General features: G+C 40.0%; 1 protein-coding gene across 6 annotated transcripts in view; it reads right to left on the bottom strand.

Annotated features, from left to right (window-relative positions):
• The window catches only part of LOC132825461 (rho GTPase-activating protein 17-like), a 119,921-nt gene that overhangs the window by 64,679 nt on the left and 31,597 nt on the right, over window positions 1-23,645 (bottom strand). For 5 of the 6 annotated variants that reach the window (XM_060840763.1, XM_060840759.1, XM_060840758.1 and 2 more), the window contains exon 2: window positions 337-376. The exons of the other annotated variant lie outside the window; for it this stretch is intronic. In XM_060840763.1, the coding sequence (XP_060696746.1) occupies window positions 337-376 (40 nt within the window). The remainder of the gene's footprint in view (window positions 1-336; window positions 377-23,645) is intronic. 6 annotated transcript variants of the gene reach the window in all.

Raw genomic sequence — 23,645 nt, 5'->3', positions numbered from 1 at the left:
AATACTTTTAAGTACCCAACATTCAGATCATGTTCCATGACAAAAGAAGAATTTCTCTCATATGCACAGATATTTTCTTTTTGAGAATTTATGCCTTAAATGTGGACTGTATACACAGGCAAACACAGTGTTAATATATTTTCAGAACACAAGTTCATAATAGTGTGCTTAGTCTTATATTAAAACATTTATTTAAACCAACGTTTGCATCTGAATGGAAGCTCTTTTCTCAGATTCAGTGAGATTCCAATGCTATTTGCAGTCTTGGGCAAATATGTTTAATTGCCTTTACTGGAGGCATAGCTTTCAATAACACCATTAAAGGCTTGTTTTTACCTGCAAAAGGTCCTCACTCAACACCTCTGTCTTCTCAGCTCTGAAATATAAAAGTACAATTGATTTGAATCATGTTTAAACAAAATAGGTTTGGTTAAATGAGAAGGCTTACAAAATAAAGTGCTCCTTTTTCACATTACGTGTACAGTAGTTATTTCAAACAAGGATTTTTTTCCTCCACCCATTATGTTCATCCACACACCTTAATCCCCAAGTAGATCAATCAAACCTATTAATATCTATAAACATCACAATTCCTCCTCTTGATACGTACTGAAAAAGTACCATTATAAAAGTAATTATGCCAGAGTAGGCTTGTGTTAAACACTGCAAGCTACGAGAAGTTAATTGTGGACGTTATAATCCGTTATAAACTGACTCCTGTAATGTCATCAACACAAAACAAAACTGCAGTACAAATTAGTGGGAGTAGGAGACAGTATCATGAGGAGGATCAACACCAAAGGAATTGGACGTCTGTGTTGCCTGCCCAGCACCGGAGGCACTTTCATTGAGAGGGGGAGAATCGATCGTTATGGCCCATGTTGGCGCTAACAGCATGCTAGGCAGAGGAGGTCGAGGAGGACAGTCAGCGTGAGGAGCTAGGAGCCAAATTTCATGGAATCTCAAAGGGCAAAATTTATGTACATGACCCAGGTCATAATCTAAATTGGCATGGGACAAATCAGATCAGACATGAATGCATGGCAGACATAGTTTTTGATATGTAAGCATTGGCAGAATTACTGAGGAAATTGGGATCTGTACCAATGAGATGATCTCGGCCGGGGCTGTTTCCATGCTGAACATCTCTATGACTCTATTTGCAAAATACTCAATGCAATGTTATTAAAGCAAAGGACACAATTTTGGTCAATATGTTCTCACCAACAATACAGGCTTGCTGCAATCAATGAATTGAGTGTCTATTACGCAGGTTCATTACTGAAGATGTTAGATCAGCCTTCATGAGTGAACCTGTGGAGAGCGACTGACCAGGATAGAGTTCCGGACCATACACTCAGATGCTGTGTGGACCAGCTGGCAGAAGCATTTGCTGACATCTTTAACTTTTCCATACGTTAATCTGAAGTCCCCATCTGCCTCAAGAAGAATACCCTCATTCTGATACCAAAGAAAAATCATGTCGCGTGCATGAATGATTACTGCCTGCTGGGTGACATCCATAATTATGAAGTACTTCAAAAGGTTAGTCATGGCTCACTCAACCCATACCAGATTGCATTAATCCTTTGCAATTTGCCTACTGGTGCAACAGGTCCACAGCAGATGCCATCTCCTGGCCCGACACTCATGCCTTGAACATCTGGTTAGCAAGGATACCTGTATTAGGCTTCAATTTATTGACTACAGATCTGCCTTCAACACCATATTTCCAAACAAGCTCATCTCCAAACTCCAAAACCTAGGTCTCTGCTGCCCATCTCTGTAAGTATATCTTCAAATTCCTGACCCAGAGGTCACAATCAATTAAAAAAAAAGACAACACTCCCTCCTCCACGACAATCCCTAACACTGGTGCCCCACAAGGCTGCATTACTCAGCCCCCTACTGCTCTCTGTACACACTCACGATTGTGTGGCCAAATTCCACAAGACTCAATTTACAAGTTTGCTGACGACCCCTGGGTTGGATCTCAAACAACAATGAGACAGAGTACAGGATAGAGATTGAGTGCTTAGTGGCATTGTGTAATGACAGTAATGTCTCCATCAACATCAGCAAAATGAAGCTGCTGCTCATTGACTCCAGGAAGCAGAGTGGAGGGCACTCCCCTCAGTGAATCAATGGTGCTGAGGTAAAAATGGTCAAGAACATCAGGTTCCTGGAGTGATCATCTGTTCTGGTCCACTCACATCGATACTACAGTCATGAAGCCACAACACCACCTCTACTTCCAAGGAGGCTAAAGGAAATTCAGTATGGCCACAAAGATTCTTTTGAGTTTTCATAAATGTACTGTTGAAAGCATCATAGCTTGGCATGGCAACTGTTCTTTCCGAAACTGCAAGAAACTACAGAGTTACGAACACAGCCCAGTCCACAATCAAACCAGCCTAAGCAAGACAACCAATATAATCAAAAACTCCTCCCACCCAGATGAAACTCTCTTCCGCCCTCTTCCGTCAGGCAGAAGATAGAAAAGTTTGAATACACATACGAACAGATTCAACAACAGCTTCTTCCCTGTTGTTATCAGATTCTTGAACGGACCTCTCAAATGTTAATTCGCACCTCTCTCTCACTGCACCAGTAACACTGCATTCTGCATTGCTCTCCTACTGATGCACTTCTGAAAGTGTGTTCTGCCTGTAGAGTATGCAAAACAACACTTTTCACTCTATTTCAGTGACAATAATAAATCAAAATCAAGTCAAATCTATCATGCAGCCAAAGTTAGGCTTAACAATGTAAATGTGTTTTGTCTTTTTAATCCCTGCACCTGAAAAATACTGCACAAATTTGCAGTATATTTGCATATATGTTAATGTTTCCAACACAACACTTTCTAGCACCATGTCAATCATATTGGGAAGACACTGCAACCATAGCCATTTATTATAGATACACCATGACTTAGCTCCAAATTTGCCTGCTGTCACTGCCATTCAAGGTGAGACAATGTATATCAATTTAATGTTTTAAAACAGCAGCTAATTCAAAGTGAAATAAGATATTTGTGTCACTTTCAATTTTTATCACTCTTTGCCAGAAGGGCAAAAGAAGAAAATGGAACTAGGTCATTAGACCATTGATCGGCTTAAAATTAAACAAGATTAGAATGGTGCTGGAAAAGCACAGCAGGTCAGGCAGCATCCGAGGAGCAGGAAAGTCGACGTTTCGGGCAAAAGCCCTTCTAGTACCATTCTAACCTTGACTCTGATTGCCAGCATCCGAACTACCCACTTCTGCCTTAAAGTTAAACAAACTCTGCCTTTCAAACATTTCATGCAGTCATAGTTATACAACATAGAAATAAACCCTTCGGTCCAATTCACCCAATGCTGACCAGATATCCTAACCTAATTAGTCCCATTTGCTAGCACTTGGCCCAAATCCCTCTAAACCCTTCCTATTCATACACCCATCCAGATGCCTTTTAAATGCTGTAATTGTACCAGCCTCCACCACATCCTCTGGCAGCTCATTTCATACACGCACTACCCCCTGCATGAAAATAATGTGCCTGAGACCTCTTATTTCCGGCCTCTCTCACCCTAAACCTAAGCCCTCTAGTTCTGGACTCACCCACCCCAGGGATAAGACCTTGGCTATTTACTCTATTCATGCCCGTCATGATTTTATAAACATCCATAAAGTCACCCTTCAACCTCTGATGCTCCAGGGAAAACAGCCCTAGCCTATTCAACCCCCTTTCCCTATAGCTCAAATTCTCCAACTCTGGCAACATCCTTGTAAATCTTTTCTGAACTCTTTCAAGTTTCACAACATTCTTCCGATAGGAAGGAGACTAGAACTGCGCGCAATATTCCAACAGTGGCCTAACCAATGACCTGTACGCTGCAACATGACATCCAAACTCCGACACTCAATGTTCTGTCTAATAAAGGAAAGCAACCAAATGCCTTCTTCGCTATCCTATCTACCTGCAACTCCACTTTCAAGGAACAATAAACCTGCACTCCAAGGTCTCTTGTTCAGCAACACTTTCCAGGACCTTACTATTAAGGTCTGATTTGCTTGGATTTGCCTTTCCAAAATGCAGCATCTCACATTTATCTAAATTAAGCTCCATCTGCCATTGCTCATCCCATTGGCCCATTTGATAAGATCCTGTTGTACTGTGAGGTAGCCTTCTTCGCTGTCCATTACACCTCCAATTTTGGTGTCATCTGTAAACTTACTAATGATATCTCCTGGTGGACCTAGCACCGATCTTTGTGGCACACCATTGGTGACAGGCCTCCATTCTGAAAAGCAACCTTCCACCACCACCCTCTAGCTTCGACCTTCAAGCCAGTACTGTATCCAAATGGTTAGCTCTCCCTGTATTCCATGAGGTCTAACCTTGCTAGCTGTCTTTCATAGATTCTGGTAATTTGACAAACTAGATAAAGAGCTTAAACTTGTACCAAGATTTTAAATTAGAGTACAATTTGAAACACTTTTACATGACTGTCCCTGTGAAATCCTCTCAGTATCATGTTTCTTTTGGTAAGCGTATTCTTCTAAACTCGAATATAAAGCCCTGACCGGTTTAGCTGTTTTATCAATATTTTAGAAGGTTGCAAGAGGGAGAAGCATATGCTAATAGAAAGTAGAAAGCTAATGAAAAAAACTAATCATTTTCAGAAACAAGACATTATATTTCCCATTTTAAGGCTTATAGGTTACATAAACCAAATCAAATGTGAAGAGCTTCTAGAAAGCAGTACCCCATTAAAATCAAACAAACTGTTTATGAAATAGGCTACTTGATTAATATTTGTACAATCTAAAACAAATCAGTCATAATCTATGAACCTGGCCTAAGTCAATCACGCAGGATCTTCAAATATCCATTCAGCGGGTGGGATTATATTATTATATCTTCTACCTGGAGATTAAAAGGTTAAATCTAAGTCGGTAAATGAAGGAAGAAGTGAAGCAATTGATAAACAAAGGCAAAGGTAATCAAGCACTCTAAAGCAGAACTTGGTTTGTGAAGTGATGTCAGTCTGTACCTTGCCTTCCCAAATAAAAACTTCTCAATATAGGTCCTATGAAGATTGAAAATAACTGAATAAAAAGAATGCAAATTAGAATTACTGACAATTAACTTCAGGGTACGTTTGCAATACAACTGACATTACTCTTGTACAAAATGAAATGCTGCAGTCTATTCTGATCTGGTGTAAACTAACAGCACAGCAGTACAGTTTTGCAGAAAAAAAACTTGCATTCATTCCAACACCAACACAGCTTTTGCATTCACATGCTTTAAATAACCATTACCCAAGTGCACAGAATAGAAACTATCTGAACTATTCAGAAGAGAAGTTCTGGGAATGAGAGCATATGGGGGAGAAATGATCTAAGCAGATTTTAAAAGAACAGAAACACATTTCAGTGACTTAGGATCTTAATCCCAAACTACCTTCACATTAATTATATTAGATAAATGTTAGATTTGTTACATAACTGCGACAAGTTTTCTACTCATTTTTCAGTATCTTGGACAGTTAGCTGGCATGTAGTGTCCATTTTGAAATGGACACAAGTGAGATTATCCAGCAGGGCAGAATTCAGAATTTCTGACAATGCAGTACTTTTAGTGTTCACTGCATGTACAAGTCAGCCTGGGCTATATACAGGAGTAGGTTTTTAACCTATGCCCTTTTAACTCGGACAAGTCACGCAAGCAGGCACATTGATTTCTACAACACCAAAAAAAAGTGGCCATTTTCTGACATGCTATTAAGCCTGGCTTGAGGAAAGATTTTTTTTCCCCATAGACAAAATTAAATGATTTTATCTTTAAACAACAGCATTGCGTGGGCTTTTCAACAGAGAATTCTTCCAATCCAATGTCTTTTCTAGTATAGTTTCTCTACTGATCTGTGGTTTTACTGACGATAGCAATGTGGCTTATGGATCGGTAATATTGAAGGATCCTCAGTGAAACATTCAGTATGAGTTGCATTTTAATAATGTATAAATGTAGTAATTAATACAGCAAGAAAAAGACGGGATTTAGACAGTTGAGACAAAAGGAAATGAGTGAAAAGACATTTAAAAATAAATCGCCAAAGCCTCAAATTTTAAGTGATGAAAATGATCCCAGATTAGTAAAATTCCATTTTCAGGTGCATACGAGTTGTTTGTCTGTAAATTATGATTGAGCACTCCATCAGAAATTAATTTGCATCCATACATGGCAACCTTTTCCTCTGTTGTATTTAGAGGTAAACTAATAGCTAATTATAACAACTTCACACCCTTGCATGGATTTCAAAGCCAAGTTTATTGGTAAGGTACCAGGATAACACAGCAGCAAGACAACTCAGAATCTAACTTCCAGAATGCCATGTTTAACTGCACACACATCCCTAGAAGCTGCTGTCCGATTAATGCCTTAAGAATAAGTATTATTAGCCTCAAATGATACTTAATGCAAAGTCACAACTTATACATAGTGAGGCTTGAATCCATAAGATTCTGACTGTGCTATCAACTGGGCCAAACGTTATTTCCATTTATGTCTTCTATACATGTACCTGCTGCAGCTCCTTGCTAGGAGAACTATTTGAAGATGTCCCAGTGCAACAATACTAAATGCACTATGGCCTGCAAATACCAAACCACACTGACCACAAGTGATATAAATATAAGAATGCCTTACTTCTCTCTCTTCATTTCTTAAACTGTAAAATTAACAGGTTGCCTGAAAGTTCTGTAATTTTACAGGTCTCTGCATGCTCTAACGCCAATGCAAACCGCTGAGTTCATCATTCATTTAGAGGAGTGGCCATCTTGCCTTGCTTGGCTGAAGTGAATTAGATTTTTTTTTAAAAGAATCTTCACATTATCAGCAATATATTTTAAGAACTAGAAGATGCACACTATTTTAAATACATTTACATGCAAAAATCTGATGATTTGTGGCACTTTAACAATACTGCTCCTTGGCCAAAATTCAGAACTGTCAGCCCATCACTTGATGCACTTCATTTTGACAATATAATGAATCTTAAAATGCAGGGGGAAAAAAAATCAAAACTGCATTTTACTGAAGTGTCAAAATATAAAACAATGTACTTACTATAAAAATAGAACTTTTGTAAACATAATTTACTTGACTAAATATTGGAACATAGATCATAAAACACAGTTATACACAATCAAAATGCAAAATGTTTACCAATTTCTAAAGTTCAAAGCACACATAACAAAAATCAAAAATAACTGCAATAGTCATAGTATCACACAGCATGGAAACAGACCTTTTGGTTCAACCAGTCCATCCCAACTAAACTAATCCCACCTGCTTGCTCCTGCCCTATATCCCTCCAAATCTTTCCTATTTGTGTACTTATCCTAATGTGTTTTAAACATTGTAATTATACCCCTTCCACCACTTCCCTCAGGATGTTCATTCCACAAGTGAATCACCATCTGTACAAAAAGTTTGTCCTTCATGTCTTTTTAAAATCTCTCCTCTTGCCTTAAAAATGTGCCACCAAGTCTTGAAATCCTCCATCCGAAAGAAAAGACAATTAGTATTAAATCTATCTATACCCCTCACTATTTCATAAACTTCTGAATTGTCACTTCTCAATTTCCTACGCTCCAATAAAAAAAATGTCCCAGCCTTTCTTTATAACTCCAACTTCCATACCGGGCAACATTCCAGTTAATCTCATCTGAACCCTCTCCAGCCTAATAATTTCCATCCGAGAACTGGGTTACCAGAACTGGACACAGTATTCCAGAAGAGGCCTCATTAACGTGCTATACAATCTCCTATACTCAAACAACTGAGCAATTAGGAGAAGTGTGCCGACCAACCTTTTAACCACCCTGTCTCAATGTGGCACAAACCTCAAAGAATTATGTATCTGAACTCCTAGGTGCTTCTGTTCAACATCACTATCCAAAGCCCCACTGCCATCCTGCCCCCCCACCCCAGTCGAAGCAAAATGCTCAGACACAGTATAGTTTTACCTCCTTCATCTTTATTCCAGCCTCTGGAGGAAGAGAGAACGATCGCCTATGTGCACGGGAACATGAGTTCCCAGTCCTCTCTGGAACAGCAGTTTCTCAGTGAACTATATAGTCATTTTATAGAGAGAGGAGCATTCATATAAGGCAACATACATATTGATTGGGTGACCGTTACAATCAGAGTGCCAGCAGTAAAGATTAAGCCATTTGCTGCTTCACAATGAACATTCTTAACCTTGTTAATTGGCTTCACATAATGAATACTTTTCACCTTGTTAACTGACTTTACATACTGAATGCTCCTTCATTTTGTTAAATAGCTTTACATAATAAACGCTTTTCCACCTTGCTAACCCACTATCCTTGCCTCCAGCACCTCACTGTTTACTGCAAGTTCTTATCTGATCAGTGTCATGTTAGCTGAACCTTTTGTTTCACAAAAACTTAAAACTTAACTCTTTCCCTACCTGCTCATATCTTATACAATTAATGGTGGTGAGAAAGGATACAAGTCCTACCCCTGTTTTTGTCCCAAAATGCAATACCTCTCATTTATCCAGATTGAACTTCAGTCCATTAACCCATTTGATCAAGATCCCTTTGTAATCTTTGAAAACCTTCTTCACTGTCTACTGTGCCACCAATTTTGGTGCAGTCTATAAACTTTCTAACCATGCCTTCTATAGTTTCATCCAATTCTTTTATATAAATGACAAATAAAAGACAATCCAGAACCGATCCCTATGGAACTCCATTGGTTACAGGCCACCACTATCATGCTGTGTGTATATTGAAGCTTAATATTTTTTAAAAACAAAAGATGTTTTCATCATAGATTTATAATGAAGGGTAAATCAAAAGATATTAAGAAAGGCGAAAGCAGTACTAGCCAGATCGGCAGTGCTATGACTGGCTCTGGGGCACAACGGGAAAGGATAAAATTAACAGGACCTTAGTGACAGAAGACTCTATAGTTAGGAGGACAGACAGGAGATTCTGTGGTGGTAAACTGGAATCCAGGAAGCTATGTTGCCTCCTGGTTGCCAGAGTCCAGAATGTCATGGAGCAGCTGCAGAATGTTCTCAAAGGGATGGTGAGCAGCCAGAAGTCATTGGGCACATTGGCACAAATGACCATTAGAAATAGGGAGGAGGTCCTGTGGAAGGATTTTAGAGATCTAGGAAATAAGTTAAAAGCCAGGCCCTTGTTGTGATAATCTCCAGAACAGAAGAATATGCCACATCAATGTGTGGCTAAAGAAGTGGTGCAGAGGGAAGGGATCCCATATCTTTGGGATCTTTTCTGGGGCACAGGTAACCTGTTCAAGAAGGATGGGTTGCATGTCAACCACATTGGTGGTTAGCTTTGCTAGTGCTACAAGGGAAGGTTTAAACTAGATTGGCGGGAGTGGGATCCTCAACAGCCTCAAGTACGAGGTTGGAAGGACATACAGTAATCAGAAGTAGTAAAGTGAAGAGACAGGTCAGGCTGGAACATGACAGGGAGCAAGGAATGTCTGCTGGATTAAACAATTTATTTCAACACAAGAAGGTTGACAGGTAAGGTCGATGAACTCATGGCATGGATAGGTACGTGGGACTGGGATATCATAGCCATTACATAAACATGGCCAAGGGAACAATAGGACAGGCAACTTAATGTGCCAGGGTACAGGTGCTTTATACAGGACAAAGGTGTTGGAAAGAGGGAAGATGGAACTGCATTTTTGATTAATGCGAGTATCACAGCCTCATCCAATGGAGCTTTGTAGATGGGATGAAGAGATAAGAAGGGAATAGCGATATTATTGATTTTGTACTGTGGGCCTACAAAGAGTCAACAGGAATTAGAGGAACAAATATGCAGGGAGACTTGCAGGAGCAATACGGTTGTCATCGTAGGGATTTTATTTTTCCTAACATAGACGGCCAGAGTGTTAAGGACTTAGATAGGGTGGAATTTGTTAAGTGCATTCAGTAAAGTTTCCTTAAGCAGCACAGAGAGAGTCCTACTCAGGAAGGCACAAAACTCAACCTACTTTTGGGAAATAGGGCAAGACAAATGACAGTAGGAAGCATAGTTCTATTAATTTTAAAATAGTTATGCAGAGGGGCAAAACTGGCCTAGAGGTTCAAGTTCTAAACTGGGGCAACGCAAATTTTGATGGAACTAGACAGGAGCGTGCAGGGGTTGCTTGGAGTAGTTTGTTTACAGGCAAAGGGACCTCTGGCAAGTGGGAGGCCTTTAAAGTGAGATAGCTAGAGTTCAAGGCCTGTATATCCCTATGAGGGTGAAAGGCAAGGTTTACAGGAATAGGCAACAAGAGATATGGAGGCTTTAATCAGAGAAAAGGAGGTATGGTTCAGGTACAGGCAGCTGGAATCAAGGAATTCCTGGAGGGATATAGGGGATACTGGAGTTTACTGAAGGAGGAAATCAGGAGGGCGAAAAGGAGGCATGTGATAGCAATGGCTAAGAAGATTAGGGTGATTCCAAAGATGTTCTTTAAGTATCTTAAAGGAAAAAGAATAACTAGAGAGAGTATTAGATCCCTCAAGGATCGAAGTGGACATGCATGTGTAGAACCGCAAGAGATGGACGAGGTCCACAACAAGGATTGCTTCTCAATGTCTACTATAGAGAAAGACACGATGATTTGGGAATTTGTTTTGGGGGAGGGGTTGGTTTAGTGGTCATATCTTAGAGACAATCCATTTCACAGTAGAGGTGGTATTGGATGTACTAGAATGCATGAAGGGGGATAAATCTCCTTGACCTGACAAGATATATCCAAGAACATTGCAAGAGGCTAAAGAAGAAATTGCAGGAGCCCTGACTGATATTTTTGCATCATTGTTAGCTACAGGTGAGGTCCCAGAATACTGGAGGGTAGCAAATGTTGTGCCCTTATTCAAGAAGGACTGCATAGAAAAGCCTGGGAACTATAGACCAGTAAGCCTAACATCTGTGGTAGGCAAGTTAATTGAGATGATTCTAAGAGATAAAATATACATGCATTTGGAAAAAACAAGGTTTGATTAGGAATTTGTGAGGCATGTCTTTATGCGTGGGAGATCATGCCTCACAAATCTGTTAAAAGTTCTTTGAAGAAGTGACCAGAAAGATTGACATAGTCTACATGGACCTCAGTAAGGCCTTTGATAAGGTTCTACACAGTATGCTGCTCTGGAAGGTTAGATCACATGGCATCCAGGGGCAGTTGGCAAATTGAATACACAATTGACTTGATGGTAGGAAGCAGTAGGTAATAGTGGAAAGGATGCTTATCGGACGGAGGCCTGTGACTAATTGTGTCTCAGGGGTCAGTGCTGGGCCCAATGCTGTTTGTTTGCTATCTTTCTCAATGATTTGGATGAGAAAGTCCGAGGCATGATTGTAAGTTTGCAAATGACACTAAATTAGGTGGTATTGTGGACAAGGAGGAAGGTTATCAGGAATTGCAGCAGGATCCTCATAGCGCCAGAGACCCAGGTTCAATTCCCACCTCAGGCAACTGTCTGTGTGGAGTTTGCACATTCTCCCCGTGTCTGCGTAGGTTTCCTCGGGGTGCTCCGGTTTCCTCCCACAGTCCAAAAATGTGCAGGTCAGGTGAATTGGCCATGCTAAATTGCCCGTAGTGTTAGGTGAAGGGGCAAATGTCTGGGTGGGTTGCTCTTCGGAGGGTCGGCGTGGACTTGTTGGGCTGAAAGGCCTGTTTCTACACTAAGTAATCTAACCTAACCTAATTTTGTTCAGCTGAGGAAATGAGCTGAGAAATGGCAAATGGAGTTGAATATACACACATGTGCGGTCTTGCATTTTGGAAAGACAAATTAAGGTAGGAGTTTCATGGGGAGTGGTAGGGCCTAAGCAAATGTAGTGGAACAGAGGGACTTTGGAGCTCTGGTGCATGATTCTCGAAGTAGAGTTACAGGTAGACAGGGCAGTGAAGGTGGCTTTTGGCACACTGGCCTTCAACAGTCAGGGCAATGAATATAGAAGTTGGGAAGTTATTTGCAGTTTACAGGACGTTGGTGAGGCTCACTTGGAATACTGTGTTCAGTTTTTGTCACCTTGCCACAGGAAGGATGCTATTAAACTGGAAAGAATGCAGAAGAAATTTACAAGGATGTTGCCAGGACACAAGGGTCTGAGTTAGAGGGAAAGGTTGGCCAAGACTTTTTTTCCTTAGAGGGCGAGAAGACTGAGGGGGAGATCTTATAAAAGTGGATAAAATCATGAGAGGCATGAATAGGTTGAATGTATTCAGTCTTTTTCCCAGGGTTGGGGAATCAAGGACAAGAGGGCATCCGGAGAAAGAATAAAAGGGAAGCTGAGAGACAACTTCTTCACATATGGAATGAGTTGCAAGCGGAAGTGATTGAGGCGGGTACATTAACAACATTTAAAAGGCATCTGGACAAATACATGAATAGGAAAGGTTTCAAAGGATAAGTGCAGGGACATGAGGTTAGTGTGGATGGACAGTTTGGTCAGCGTGGGCTAGTTTGGGCCTGTCTCCATGCTGTAGGACTCTAACTCTTAAGAGAAACAATAGCCTTCACTGATATAATGAGGAAACTCACTACATTGTTTAAAAACACTGTAAATGAAGTGTGCTTTCAGTAAACATTGGCAGATTTTACACTGGTATTAATAATTCTTATTTAAGCTCATTCTTCTCCGTTCTCCCTCCCCATGCCCCACTTAAAATCATTTGTTGCAGACTAATTTCCCTGTCTCATAAATCAGGATACATAGAATGACAAGTTTCATTTGAGGGAATTCATATAGTTAATAGGCAGACTCAGTACTGATGTGTTATTCCTCAAAAGTAAATGTTTATTTTCAGCAAATATGGCACTGAGTTTATGAAGGAATGTTTAAAGTGGCTCAAACAAATTTTTAACATTATGCTGCATCGCTATTTTCCAAAATTGGAAATCTGTATCGTGAAAGGAACTTGCTCAGCCACTGTCAAAATATTTGAAGGTTGCCAATCAACAATTTCTTAAGCAAATTGTTAGTTGCTATGGTAGTGACCAATGAGAACAATTTGTAGCTTAACACTACAAATGATGTTTGATTTGAGACATGTGAACCGTTCCAGAACTTCTGTGGTAAACAGTCTAGACATATATCTGTCTGCTCAGTTATCAGTTGATCATCTGTTTGGAATACAGATCTGCTTCCTCCTAGAAGGAGGATTAAGTCTATTTCATCACTTACATGCTACTAACACAATTAAGCTAAAGCATCCAAGGACCTTTAAAAGATGCCACAACACCTTATGTCATCATCTTCTTTATCATGAATCCCAAAAAAGCTGCTGTTAAAAAGCATTTCCCTGTAACAGTGACAATTACATTGGTGCTGCATCATGTTTTTGCCAGAACTCTTAAAACTTAATTCAATTTCCAGCCCTGTATTGTAGTCATGGAGCCACACTGCACGGAAACAAATCCTTTAGTCCGACCAGTCCATGTCAAACATAATCCCAAACTAAAACTAGTCCCCCGCTGTCTGCTCCTGGCCCATATCCCCCAAACCTTTCCTATTCATCTATCTATCCAAATATCTTTTAAACATTGTACCCACATCTACCACTTCCTCGGGAAGTTCATTCCCTCTTCATACCATCCATTTCCAATACTTCCCTTCCTTTTCATGACCTTGTTTCCATTTTAGGGAATAGACTGTCCACCGTCATCCACTACAAAGCCATGGATTCCCATAGCTACCTTCACTACCCTTGTCCAGCAAGGACTCCATCCTATTCTCCCACTTCCTTCGCCAACATTGCACCTGTTTGGATGACGCCACCTTCCAAAACAGCGCTGCTGACATGGTTTGCTTCTTCCAGGACTGTGGGTTCCCACTCACATCTGACCTATCACCCATGCATCCGCCCTTGCCCCTTCCCATCACTCAACAGTGGGACTGGGTTTCTTTTGTCTTCACTTTCCATCCCACCAGCCTCTGCATTAAAAGGATTATTCTCTGTCATTTCAGAAAACTCCAGGAGAATGCTACCATCAAACACATCTTCCCCTCACTCCCTCATTTGCATTTTGCAGGGATCGTTCCCTCCAGGACACTAGAGTCCATTCCACACCACAAACACCGCCTCTCCACAGCATCTTCCCATGTAACTGTAGAAGGTGCAATACTTGCCCCTTTACCTCCTCTCATCACCACTCAAGGGCCCAACAGTCTTTCCAGGTAAAGCAGCATTTCACCTGTACCTCCTTTAATCTTGTGTATTGTCTTCAATGCACCCAATGTGGCTTCATTCCTCTCTACCCCTAATCTCCTACAATCCATGCCACAGAGATATTGTTGCGCATCTAGTTGTCTCGAGTATGACCAATTTCAGCAAAGATATGTTGAAGCTTGATAAAACTCCAATTAGGCCAGAACCAATTGTCTAGTTCTAGTTAGCACCCAGGAGGAAGGAAGCCATGTAGATGGAGAGGAGATTTCCCAATGATTCTGTAAATGAATGATTTTAGGTACAAGATTCAATTTAGGAAGCTGGGTTTGTTCGCCATGGAGCAAAGGAGAGGGAGGGGAGATTTTATGAAAATGTACAAGATTAAAGCAGGTTTTTGTAATGAAGACAAAGAAAAACTGTCTTAATGAGCCAATAGTTGACGAAAACTAAAGAACAGAGTCATATAAGTCTAAAGTTTTAACAACACAGAAAAAAAGGTCCTATAGCCAATTGGTTCTGCATTGATAATCAAACATCCATCTTCCAGTAATTTGTTTATAGCCTTGTATGCTGTGGCATATATAGTGGTCATCTATATACTTATCAAAAGTTCTTGAGGGTTCCTATCTCTACCACTTTTTAGGCACTGTGTTTCAGATACAAGTCATTCTGTTACAACACATCGTTCATCAACACGTGTTCCCTGTAATGCAATTGACGGATTGGGGACACTGCTTCTAAAGTGTGAACTTTGAAAATGTGTGTTGGCTATAACACAATTACAGCACCAATACTTTAAACATGGTTCCTAAAGCACAATTATTCGATTATGTCTTGCTGCACAAAGACGCACCCATCTCGTTATAAAAGAACTGACAGTACGCATCAGCCTCAGTGATAAAAAAAATTTCCTCGAATTCTCTCAGTCTCCAGCTCATTACTTTAATACTGCACCCTTGGTAAGTATAATTTCTCCTTATCCATGTCACTCATAACCTGACACTCCAAAAATTTCATCCTCGCATTCCCCTTGCATCTCTTCACCAAAAGACTTCAGTTCTGTATTCCCTAGCCTTTTCCTATTAGCTTTTTGATGTCTACCTTATCTTACCTTAGCAAATCCCTTCCTAATCTCCTTGGTTTCATGGAGAACTTTTCCAAACTGATGTTCTAAAATCTCCCAGACCTGGAATCAAGCTTTGCTGCTTTTGTATTCGAAGTCCAAAAACTCCATTGTTTTGCTAACCATTCTCGGAGTATGTTCTGCCATCTTCAAAGATCAATGTACATGTAATGCTACGTTCTTCTGTTTCAGCATTTTCTTTAGAGCTGCACCCTTAAATATATGTTACCTCTCCCCATCTCCTTTGTCGAAATGCACTGCTTCACTTTTCTTTACAGTGATTCCTCACTTAATATTCTGGTTGTATCTTGAAATGTGTAACATATAGGAAAATGTTAAACAACACAGACTTTCCTGTTATAAACCAGGAAAAAGCTTTAATTAAAAGTTCTGTTGAACCTTTCTTGACAAAAATAATAAAATGTTATATCCTCTAAGTTTAAATACTTTACATAGCTAAATTACAACATTTGTAAATAAATACTTTAAAATAAATATACAAGTAAAAATGAAAACTCTTTCAACAGGTACTTACCTCCTACACCTCATATCTCCCACTCCCCTAGCATCAGCCTTGCTGCCAACTGTACTCTCAGACCTTCCCTTCTACTGGCTGATACTCCTGCCCGCTGAACCTTTGACTGGTCATTTCCATGTTCTGAATCCTTGCTGTGAGCAGCGAGGGAGCAGAGCTACCAACAGAGTGAGAACTGCCAGATCTGGAATGAGGTGCACATTGGAGAGGCGATGATAGCACGAGTGTCAGCTGCCAGCTGGAAGTTTGGCAAGTGTGAGGATGAGTGCCCAGGGGGTCAGTTCCAAAACTGCAACCAATGGGACATGATCGCCACCCCCATCCACCCAGCTTAAAACATTAATGCAAATCCACAATGCTAACTGGAAAAATCATGAAAAACGCAACATTAAATCAAAACAACTTAAAACAGGGCATCTTAAAGAACAAACTTACTCTGTCAAATTCCACCTCTGTTCATTGCTTGTCTATCTAGGTCCCACTGCAATTAATTTGCATTCTCCTCAATGTCTGCCATTGCTCAGTGTGGTATCATTTCAATTTTACTCTGCATTCCAAGATCCACGTCAGCTATGATCCTAGTCCTGAACCAAGGGAACACCACTGTTTCCCCTTGAGTAATCTGAAAAAATAATCTTTTGCCACAATTCATTGGCTGAAGGGCAGTAAAGTGTCAATGTTTGGACATGGACCTTCCTACCTCATGAGACTTAACTTTATTAATCAGCCCTTTGTGGTAATTTGTCAAAAGTCTTCTTAAAATCTATACAGACAACATCCACTGTATGCCTTTCAATGGTCTGAGACTTCAAAACTTTCAATCAGATTATAATTTGATTGTCTTTTAAGTTTCTAGGCCTTGTTGTAAATTTAAACAGTAGCCAGTAAACAGAGTTCTGTGCACATGCTCACACTGCACAAACTTTGCTTTCGCCACACAAGTACAGTACAATGACTGATTCTAAGTCAGATAGGTCAAAGGTAGACTCCACTTTACACCATCTGCAATGGGATGGCAATGTAATTTGCTATCAGAATCTCAAAGGTTCAGAATGTATTGTTTTATTTCCTACTACTGCATACTTCCTGCCTCTGTCTGTTCCGGTGTTTGTTATGGCAACATAACAGACAATTGAAAAAGTAGTAAGTGTTGGCAAATGACCAGGTTATGATTTGTCATTATGTATAGGTGGGGAAGAGAGCAATTCTTTAAAGGAATCAGCACTGGCTACTCAAGATTTTGTATTGCTGAAGGAATTTACAAAAAAAACTCCCCTATCTTTCTCTTTCAGATACTGACTGGCATGATTTATATTTCCAGCAGTTTCCACCTTAATTGCAGAGTTCTTTCATTTGTTGTTTTTCTTTATAGATGAATAAACAACAAATGGGTGAAGATCCCTTTGGTGCAGCCAGCTGTGTCTGACAAACTTGTGATAACATTTATAGTCTACTCCCCAGTCAAATCAAGTTTGTTGTTTCTACCATTCATAACATTCAAGATACTTTTCTTTACCTTGAACTAATCACTAGTTTTAATTCTATCACATAGCACAGTCCCTGAAATGGGAATAGGAAGAGCCTGCAGCTGTCAGCACCACTGTGAATCAGGCTAGGGAGGAACTCCAAACAAAACAGCACATGGGAACTCGGGTGAACTCTGCGAGGTAGTGACAGTGAGATATTATGGATGTTAGCTCAGCTGCCATGGGATGGTGTGAGACAGTACTGGCAAGAGTGCAGTTTTTAACAGCTCGAAATAAGAAAGTATCCAGAGTAACGTCAGTGGAGTATCTCTGCTTTTTTTCCTAACAAAACTGCTGCAGTCCTTCAGATTTAACAAAATAAGGGACTTTGAACTGTAATGGGAGTGCTGGGTGTGGAACAGGTGCGTATCATGACTAGTACCGTTAAAAGGAGGAACTAGCAAACTTAATCTAAGGAGAAGTCATGTCAGCGGAGCTAACATCCATACTTTCCTCCTCCAATGCTCGGTGTCATAGATACTTCCAATGTCCCCTATCACCACATGTGCAGGAAGTGTGTCTAGTTGCAGCTCCTGGCCACTTGCATTTTGGAGCTGGAGCTGCAGGTGAATTTACTGAGGGCACATAGGATGCTGAAATTATTGTAGACAACATATTCAGTGAGGTAGTCACACCATAGATAAAGTCTGAATCAGTAAAAAGGGGATGGGTAACAGCAAACAACAGGAAGGCAGGTAGTGCAATACAACTATATGGATGTCAGCCTCCCTAACAGATGTACTACTTGGATGCTGTTTTTTTGGGGGTGGGGATTGAAGAGATGGCTTCTCAGGGGTGTTAGCGAGAACTAAGTCTGGGGCACTATGGGTGCCTGCTGCACAACAGGGGAAGAGGTGAGGCAGGGCTGCAATAATGGGGGAATTCATTCGTAAGGGGCACAGACCTTTATGTAGCCACAAAATAAACTCCAGGATGGTATGTTGCTTCCCAGGTATCACGGACAAGAACGTCTTGCTTGGGAGAGGGTGCACAGCCAGTGGCTTTGTCACATATCGGTACCAATGACAAAGATAAAAAAAGGAATGAGGTTCAAAAGCTGATTTTAGAATGTTGGGACAGTAATTAAAAAGGACATCAATGGTAACAATGTTGGGACTACTATCAGTGTCATGTGCTAGCAAATATAGAAATAACAGAGTCACAGGTAGATAGGATGGTGAAGGTGACGTTTGGTATGCTTTCCTTTATTGGTTAGAACATTGAGTGTAGGAGTCTGGAGGTCATGTTGTGGCTGTTCAGGACATTGGTTAGGCCACTTTTGGATTATTCCCTGCAATTCTGGTCTCCTTCCTATCGGAAGGATGTTATGAAACTTCAAAGGGTTCAGAAAAGATTTACAAGGATGTTGCCAGGGTTGGACGGTTTAAGCTACAGGGAGAGGCTGAATAGGCTAAGACTATTTTCCCTGGAGCAACAGAGACTGAAGCGTAACCTTATAGAGGTTTATAAAATCATGAGGGACATGGATAGGGAAAATAGATTGGTCTTTTCCCTAGGGTTGAGGAGTCCTGAACTAGAGGGCATAGTTTTAGGGTGAGAGGGGAAAGATATACAAGAGACTTAAGGGAAAACGCAGAGGGTGGTGCGTGTGTAGTAAAGGCTGCCAGAGGAAGTGGTGGAGGCTGTACAATTGCAACATTTAAAAGGCATCTGCAGGGGTATATGAATAGAAAGGTTTTAGAGGGATATGGGTCAAGTACCGGCAAATGGAACTAGATTAGGTTGATATCTGGTCGGAATGGATTTGAATTGGACTGAAGGGTCTGTTTCCATGCTGTACATCTCTATGACTCTATAACAAGATGGATCAGGATTGGTGTTTGGAGGAGTTTCCTGGGGCATTAGAACCAATTCTAGGAAGATGGACAATACAAACAGAATGGGTTTCACCTGAGCAGGAGTGAGACCAATATGCTCGGGAGCTTTCCTCAGTTTGTTTAAACTAGAATTGCAGAGGAATGGGAACCTGAAGGGAGAATGGGAACCTGAAGGAAAGGAAATACAGAAATGTAAGCTGCAAAATAAAAGAACATAGGTTAAAAAAAAGGACAAGAAACAAGTACGGTCATAATGCAAAATGACAACTATCAAGGTTAAGAAGATATCCCTAAAGCAATTGCGTCTTAATTCACAGACTATTCACAATTATGTAGATGAATTAACAACATAAATAGATACACAGTTATATAGTTGTTGCAATTATGGAGACATAGCTGCAGGGTAACAAAGGATGGGAACTTAACATTGAGGGGTATTCAATACTTATGAAGGACAAACAAATAAGGAAAAGGGGTGGGTTACATTGTTAATAAAAGATAAAAATCATTGCAATAGTGAGAAAGGATATTGGCCTAGAAAATCATAATGTGGAATCTGTAGGGGTAGAGATAAGAAATCACAAGAAAATGTTGATGGGGGTTCTTTATTGGCTTCCAAAAAGTAGCAGAGATGTAAGGAAAAGCATTAAACAGAAGATTAGCAACATGCAAAAATAAAGGTACAACCGTTATCATGGCCCTGGAAATATTAGACGCATAGGTGGTCATCTTCCAAAACTATATAGAATCCAATGCAGTTCTAACAGATTGGTGGATGGAAAATTCACCCCACTATTTTAAAAAAAAGGAGGGAGGGAGAGGAAAACTCACCACAAACCAGTTGGGTATACGCTCAAGTCAGTGCTTATATTTGTGCAACAAAGCACTTCAGCAGTATTAACAGGATTAGATAGAGGTAGCATAGGTTTATGAAAGGGAAATTGTGCTTAATTAACCCACTGATGTTTTTTGGAGGATGCGGAATAGGTAAGGGAGAACCAGTGGAAAAAGTGGTGTATTTGATTTTCAAAAAGGCATTTGTTAAGGTCCCACATAAAAGTGGAGAAAATTAAAACACACTGGACTGAGGGTAATATGCTGACATGGATTGAAAACTGGTTGAGAAATTAGAAACAGAAATAAATAAGCCTTTTTCCAGGTGGCAGACAGTGACTAGTGGTATACTGCAGGGATCAGTGCCTGAGCTGTGTATATATTAAAAATATATACATGACTTGAATGAGGGATCCATGAGTAATACTTTCAAGTTTGCTGACAACACGAAACTAGGTGGGTTGAGAGTTGTGAAGAGAATACGTGGAGGCTTCAAGGTGGTTTTGAATCTGTGGGCAAACACATAATAAATGCAGTATAACATAGATAAATACGAAGTTATCCATTTCATTATGGAAAACAGACAGACAGAACATATTTGAATGGTGATATATTGGTAAATGTGAATGCACAAAAGAAAGTAAACTGGCAGATGCAAAAGTAATTATATGGCAAATGGTATTTTGGCCTTCATGGCAAGAGGCTTTCTTACTGGAGTTGGACAGGGCCTCAGGTAAGACTGCATCTGGACATGTGCAGGTTTTGTCTCCCTATCCAAAACAGGATACACTTGCCATAGAAGGAATGCAGTGAAAGATCACTTGGCTGATGCCAGGAATGGCAGAAGAGTCATATGAGGAGAGATTAGTTCACCTAGGCCTACATTGACTAGAGTTTAGAAGAATTGGAGGGGGTTGGAACCTGATCGACAAATATACTTGGATAATTACCTGAGGAGAGAAAAAAATTGCAAGGCTACAATGAAAAGGCATGATAGTGGAACTAGTTGCGTTATGCTGTTCTTGCAAAGAGCTCAACAATGGGCTGAATGTCCTCCTTTTACATTGTATTTATTACATGATACTAGCTTTCAAAGCAGAGATTTTTTTAATTCCAAATGTCTATATAGATCATATTTCCCCTATTAAGAACATTTTAAATGTCAGGGTTTTTTTTACATCATCATTTAGGACCATATCAAGTAGTCCAATATGACCCAGGTTAAACATCCACTATTGCGTGGATTTCCAAGAGGAAGAAACGTCAATATAAATGACCAATTCAAACTGAAGCCCTCTGTCAGTTAGGTTAAAATTTGACCTCCATGGTTAATGAAACAAGATCTAGCTGACTAAAGCCAATTTTCAGTTTAATTTGAAAACTACATGCACTAATTTAAAGACAGTGCATTCATTATTTCCATATTAAAACACTCCCACTTGCTACATCGAGTCAGAGTCACAGAGATGTACAGCACGGAATCAGACCCTTCAGTCCAACTCGCCCATGCTGACCAGCTATCCTAAACTATTCTAGTCACACCACTCTGTGAGAAAGTTGCCCAAGATCCCTTTTCTCTTCTCAACCTAAACCTATGCCCTCTAGTTCTGGACTCTCCCTACCGAGGGAAAAAAACCTTGTCTATTTACCCTATCCATGCCCCTCATGATTTTATAAACCTTTTTAAGGACACCCTTCAGCATCCGACGTTCCAAACAGCCCCAGCCTATTCAGCATCTTCCTATAGCTCAAACCCTCCAACTCTGGCAACATCCTTGTAAATCTTTTCTGATTCCTTTCAAGTTTCACAATGGTGCTCTGCCAGTAGGATGTAGTAGTATAGTAACGTTGGCATCAGACTAATAATCCAGAGGACCGGGGTAATGTTCTGAGGACATGGATGACAGCTGGTGAAATTTTAGTTAAAAGCTGACCAGTTCCAATTGAAAAATCCATCTGGTTTACTGATGTCTTATAGAGAATGAAATCTGCCATCTTTAACTGGTCTGGCTTAGATGCAAGGTGATAGCCTAGTGGTATTAATGCTGGACAGTTAATCTAGAGACCCAGGTCATGTTCTGAGGACTCACATTCAAATCCTGCCAGGGCAGCTGGTGAAATTTGAATTCAATTTTTTTTAAAAATCTGGAATTAAGAGTCTAATGATGACCATCATGTAGAAACTACCCATCCTTACTTGGTCTGGTCTATGTGTGACTCCAAACCCACAACAACATGGTTGCGTCTTCACTGCCTTCTGTGCAATTAGGAATGGCCTAGCCAGTGACACCCTCATACCAAGAACGAATTTTAAAAAACTAGAATTTCGCGCACTGAATCTCTAAATGGTTTGCAAATAAAGCAGGCTAGTTCTTGAAACTTATTCAATAGAACATTTATTCAAAAGTACTTTTAAGGAAACTGCGATTACAGCAATTTTATAAAGATAAAAGCATGATCTAACTGGATGATTGAAGTGTGAAATGTCACATACAGTCAATGGGTTATCCAATAAAAGGACATTATGAAAATCTCATGTTAGTGCAGAAAGGTACATTGAGTCAGCTCACAAACACTCCTGCTCACTGCTTGATCTCAGGTCAGATGCACACCTAAGGAGAGTTTCAATTACAATTGTAAACTCACTCACAACCCAAACAAAACACTTTACTTTTCAAGTCTACCAGAAGACAGTTTCTTGGCTCTGCTAGTCTTAAAAAAAACTAACATTGTGATAACCCCCAGCTGCCATTTTATACTAAATTTGCATCTTGGCAGTATTATTAGGTTGGTCACTTCTGGTGCTTGAATTTGCTGATTAGCAAGATAAGAAAACTTAATGTCAAACAGAAAAGGCAACAGAGCAGAACACTAGACTTATGTCTGGATGGGTATGTTGAATTTATTACTCTGACTGTCTCACTTGCTTTTTTTACAGAAGTCCCTATATGTCTGGTATCAAAGCACTTCATGTTAGACGACAGAATCCATCAGAATCACTTTCATGATGAATAACTGAGTCACTTACTAAATATAGTAAATGACAGGAGAGTAAACCAGACAGTTTCTATTGTACATGCTTCCAAAATGGTGAAGCAGTTAAAATAATTTTTTTAGCGCATAAAATGAAAATCACTTGGCTTAAAAATAGAGGTGGAAAGAATAGATAATCTCAAACAACCCTCCTATTTAAAATTATACTGTAGCTTTCACAGAGAACTGGTAGGTGGCACCTTCCTCGACAAATATTTTATTTACAACTCAAGTTTATTCTTGAATAACCAGTGAATAAAGTATAAATTGCAGCACATTTTTAACAACAGATTATTCATCTAATTGTGCACCACAGTGGTCTCAATAAAGGTCAGAAATACTACAAACATAAAATGTTAAAAAATATCACCAAGTACTAAAGCAAAAATAAACTAACTCAGGCATGAGGAACTAACAGACAACGATCAAAAAAGGATTCGGGTCAGTACAGAGGAAGCATCTGTGCGATGTGCATCCCATAATGCCAGCACTGGTTTGTGGGAAATGAAGAAGTTCATAA

This window comes from Hemiscyllium ocellatum, chromosome 20 (genome assembly GCF_020745735.1).
Source record: "Hemiscyllium ocellatum isolate sHemOce1 chromosome 20, sHemOce1.pat.X.cur, whole genome shotgun sequence".
Lineage (NCBI taxonomy): Eukaryota > Metazoa > Chordata > Chondrichthyes > Orectolobiformes > Hemiscylliidae > Hemiscyllium > Hemiscyllium ocellatum.
This window is presented reverse-complemented; position numbering and strand designations above follow the sequence as displayed.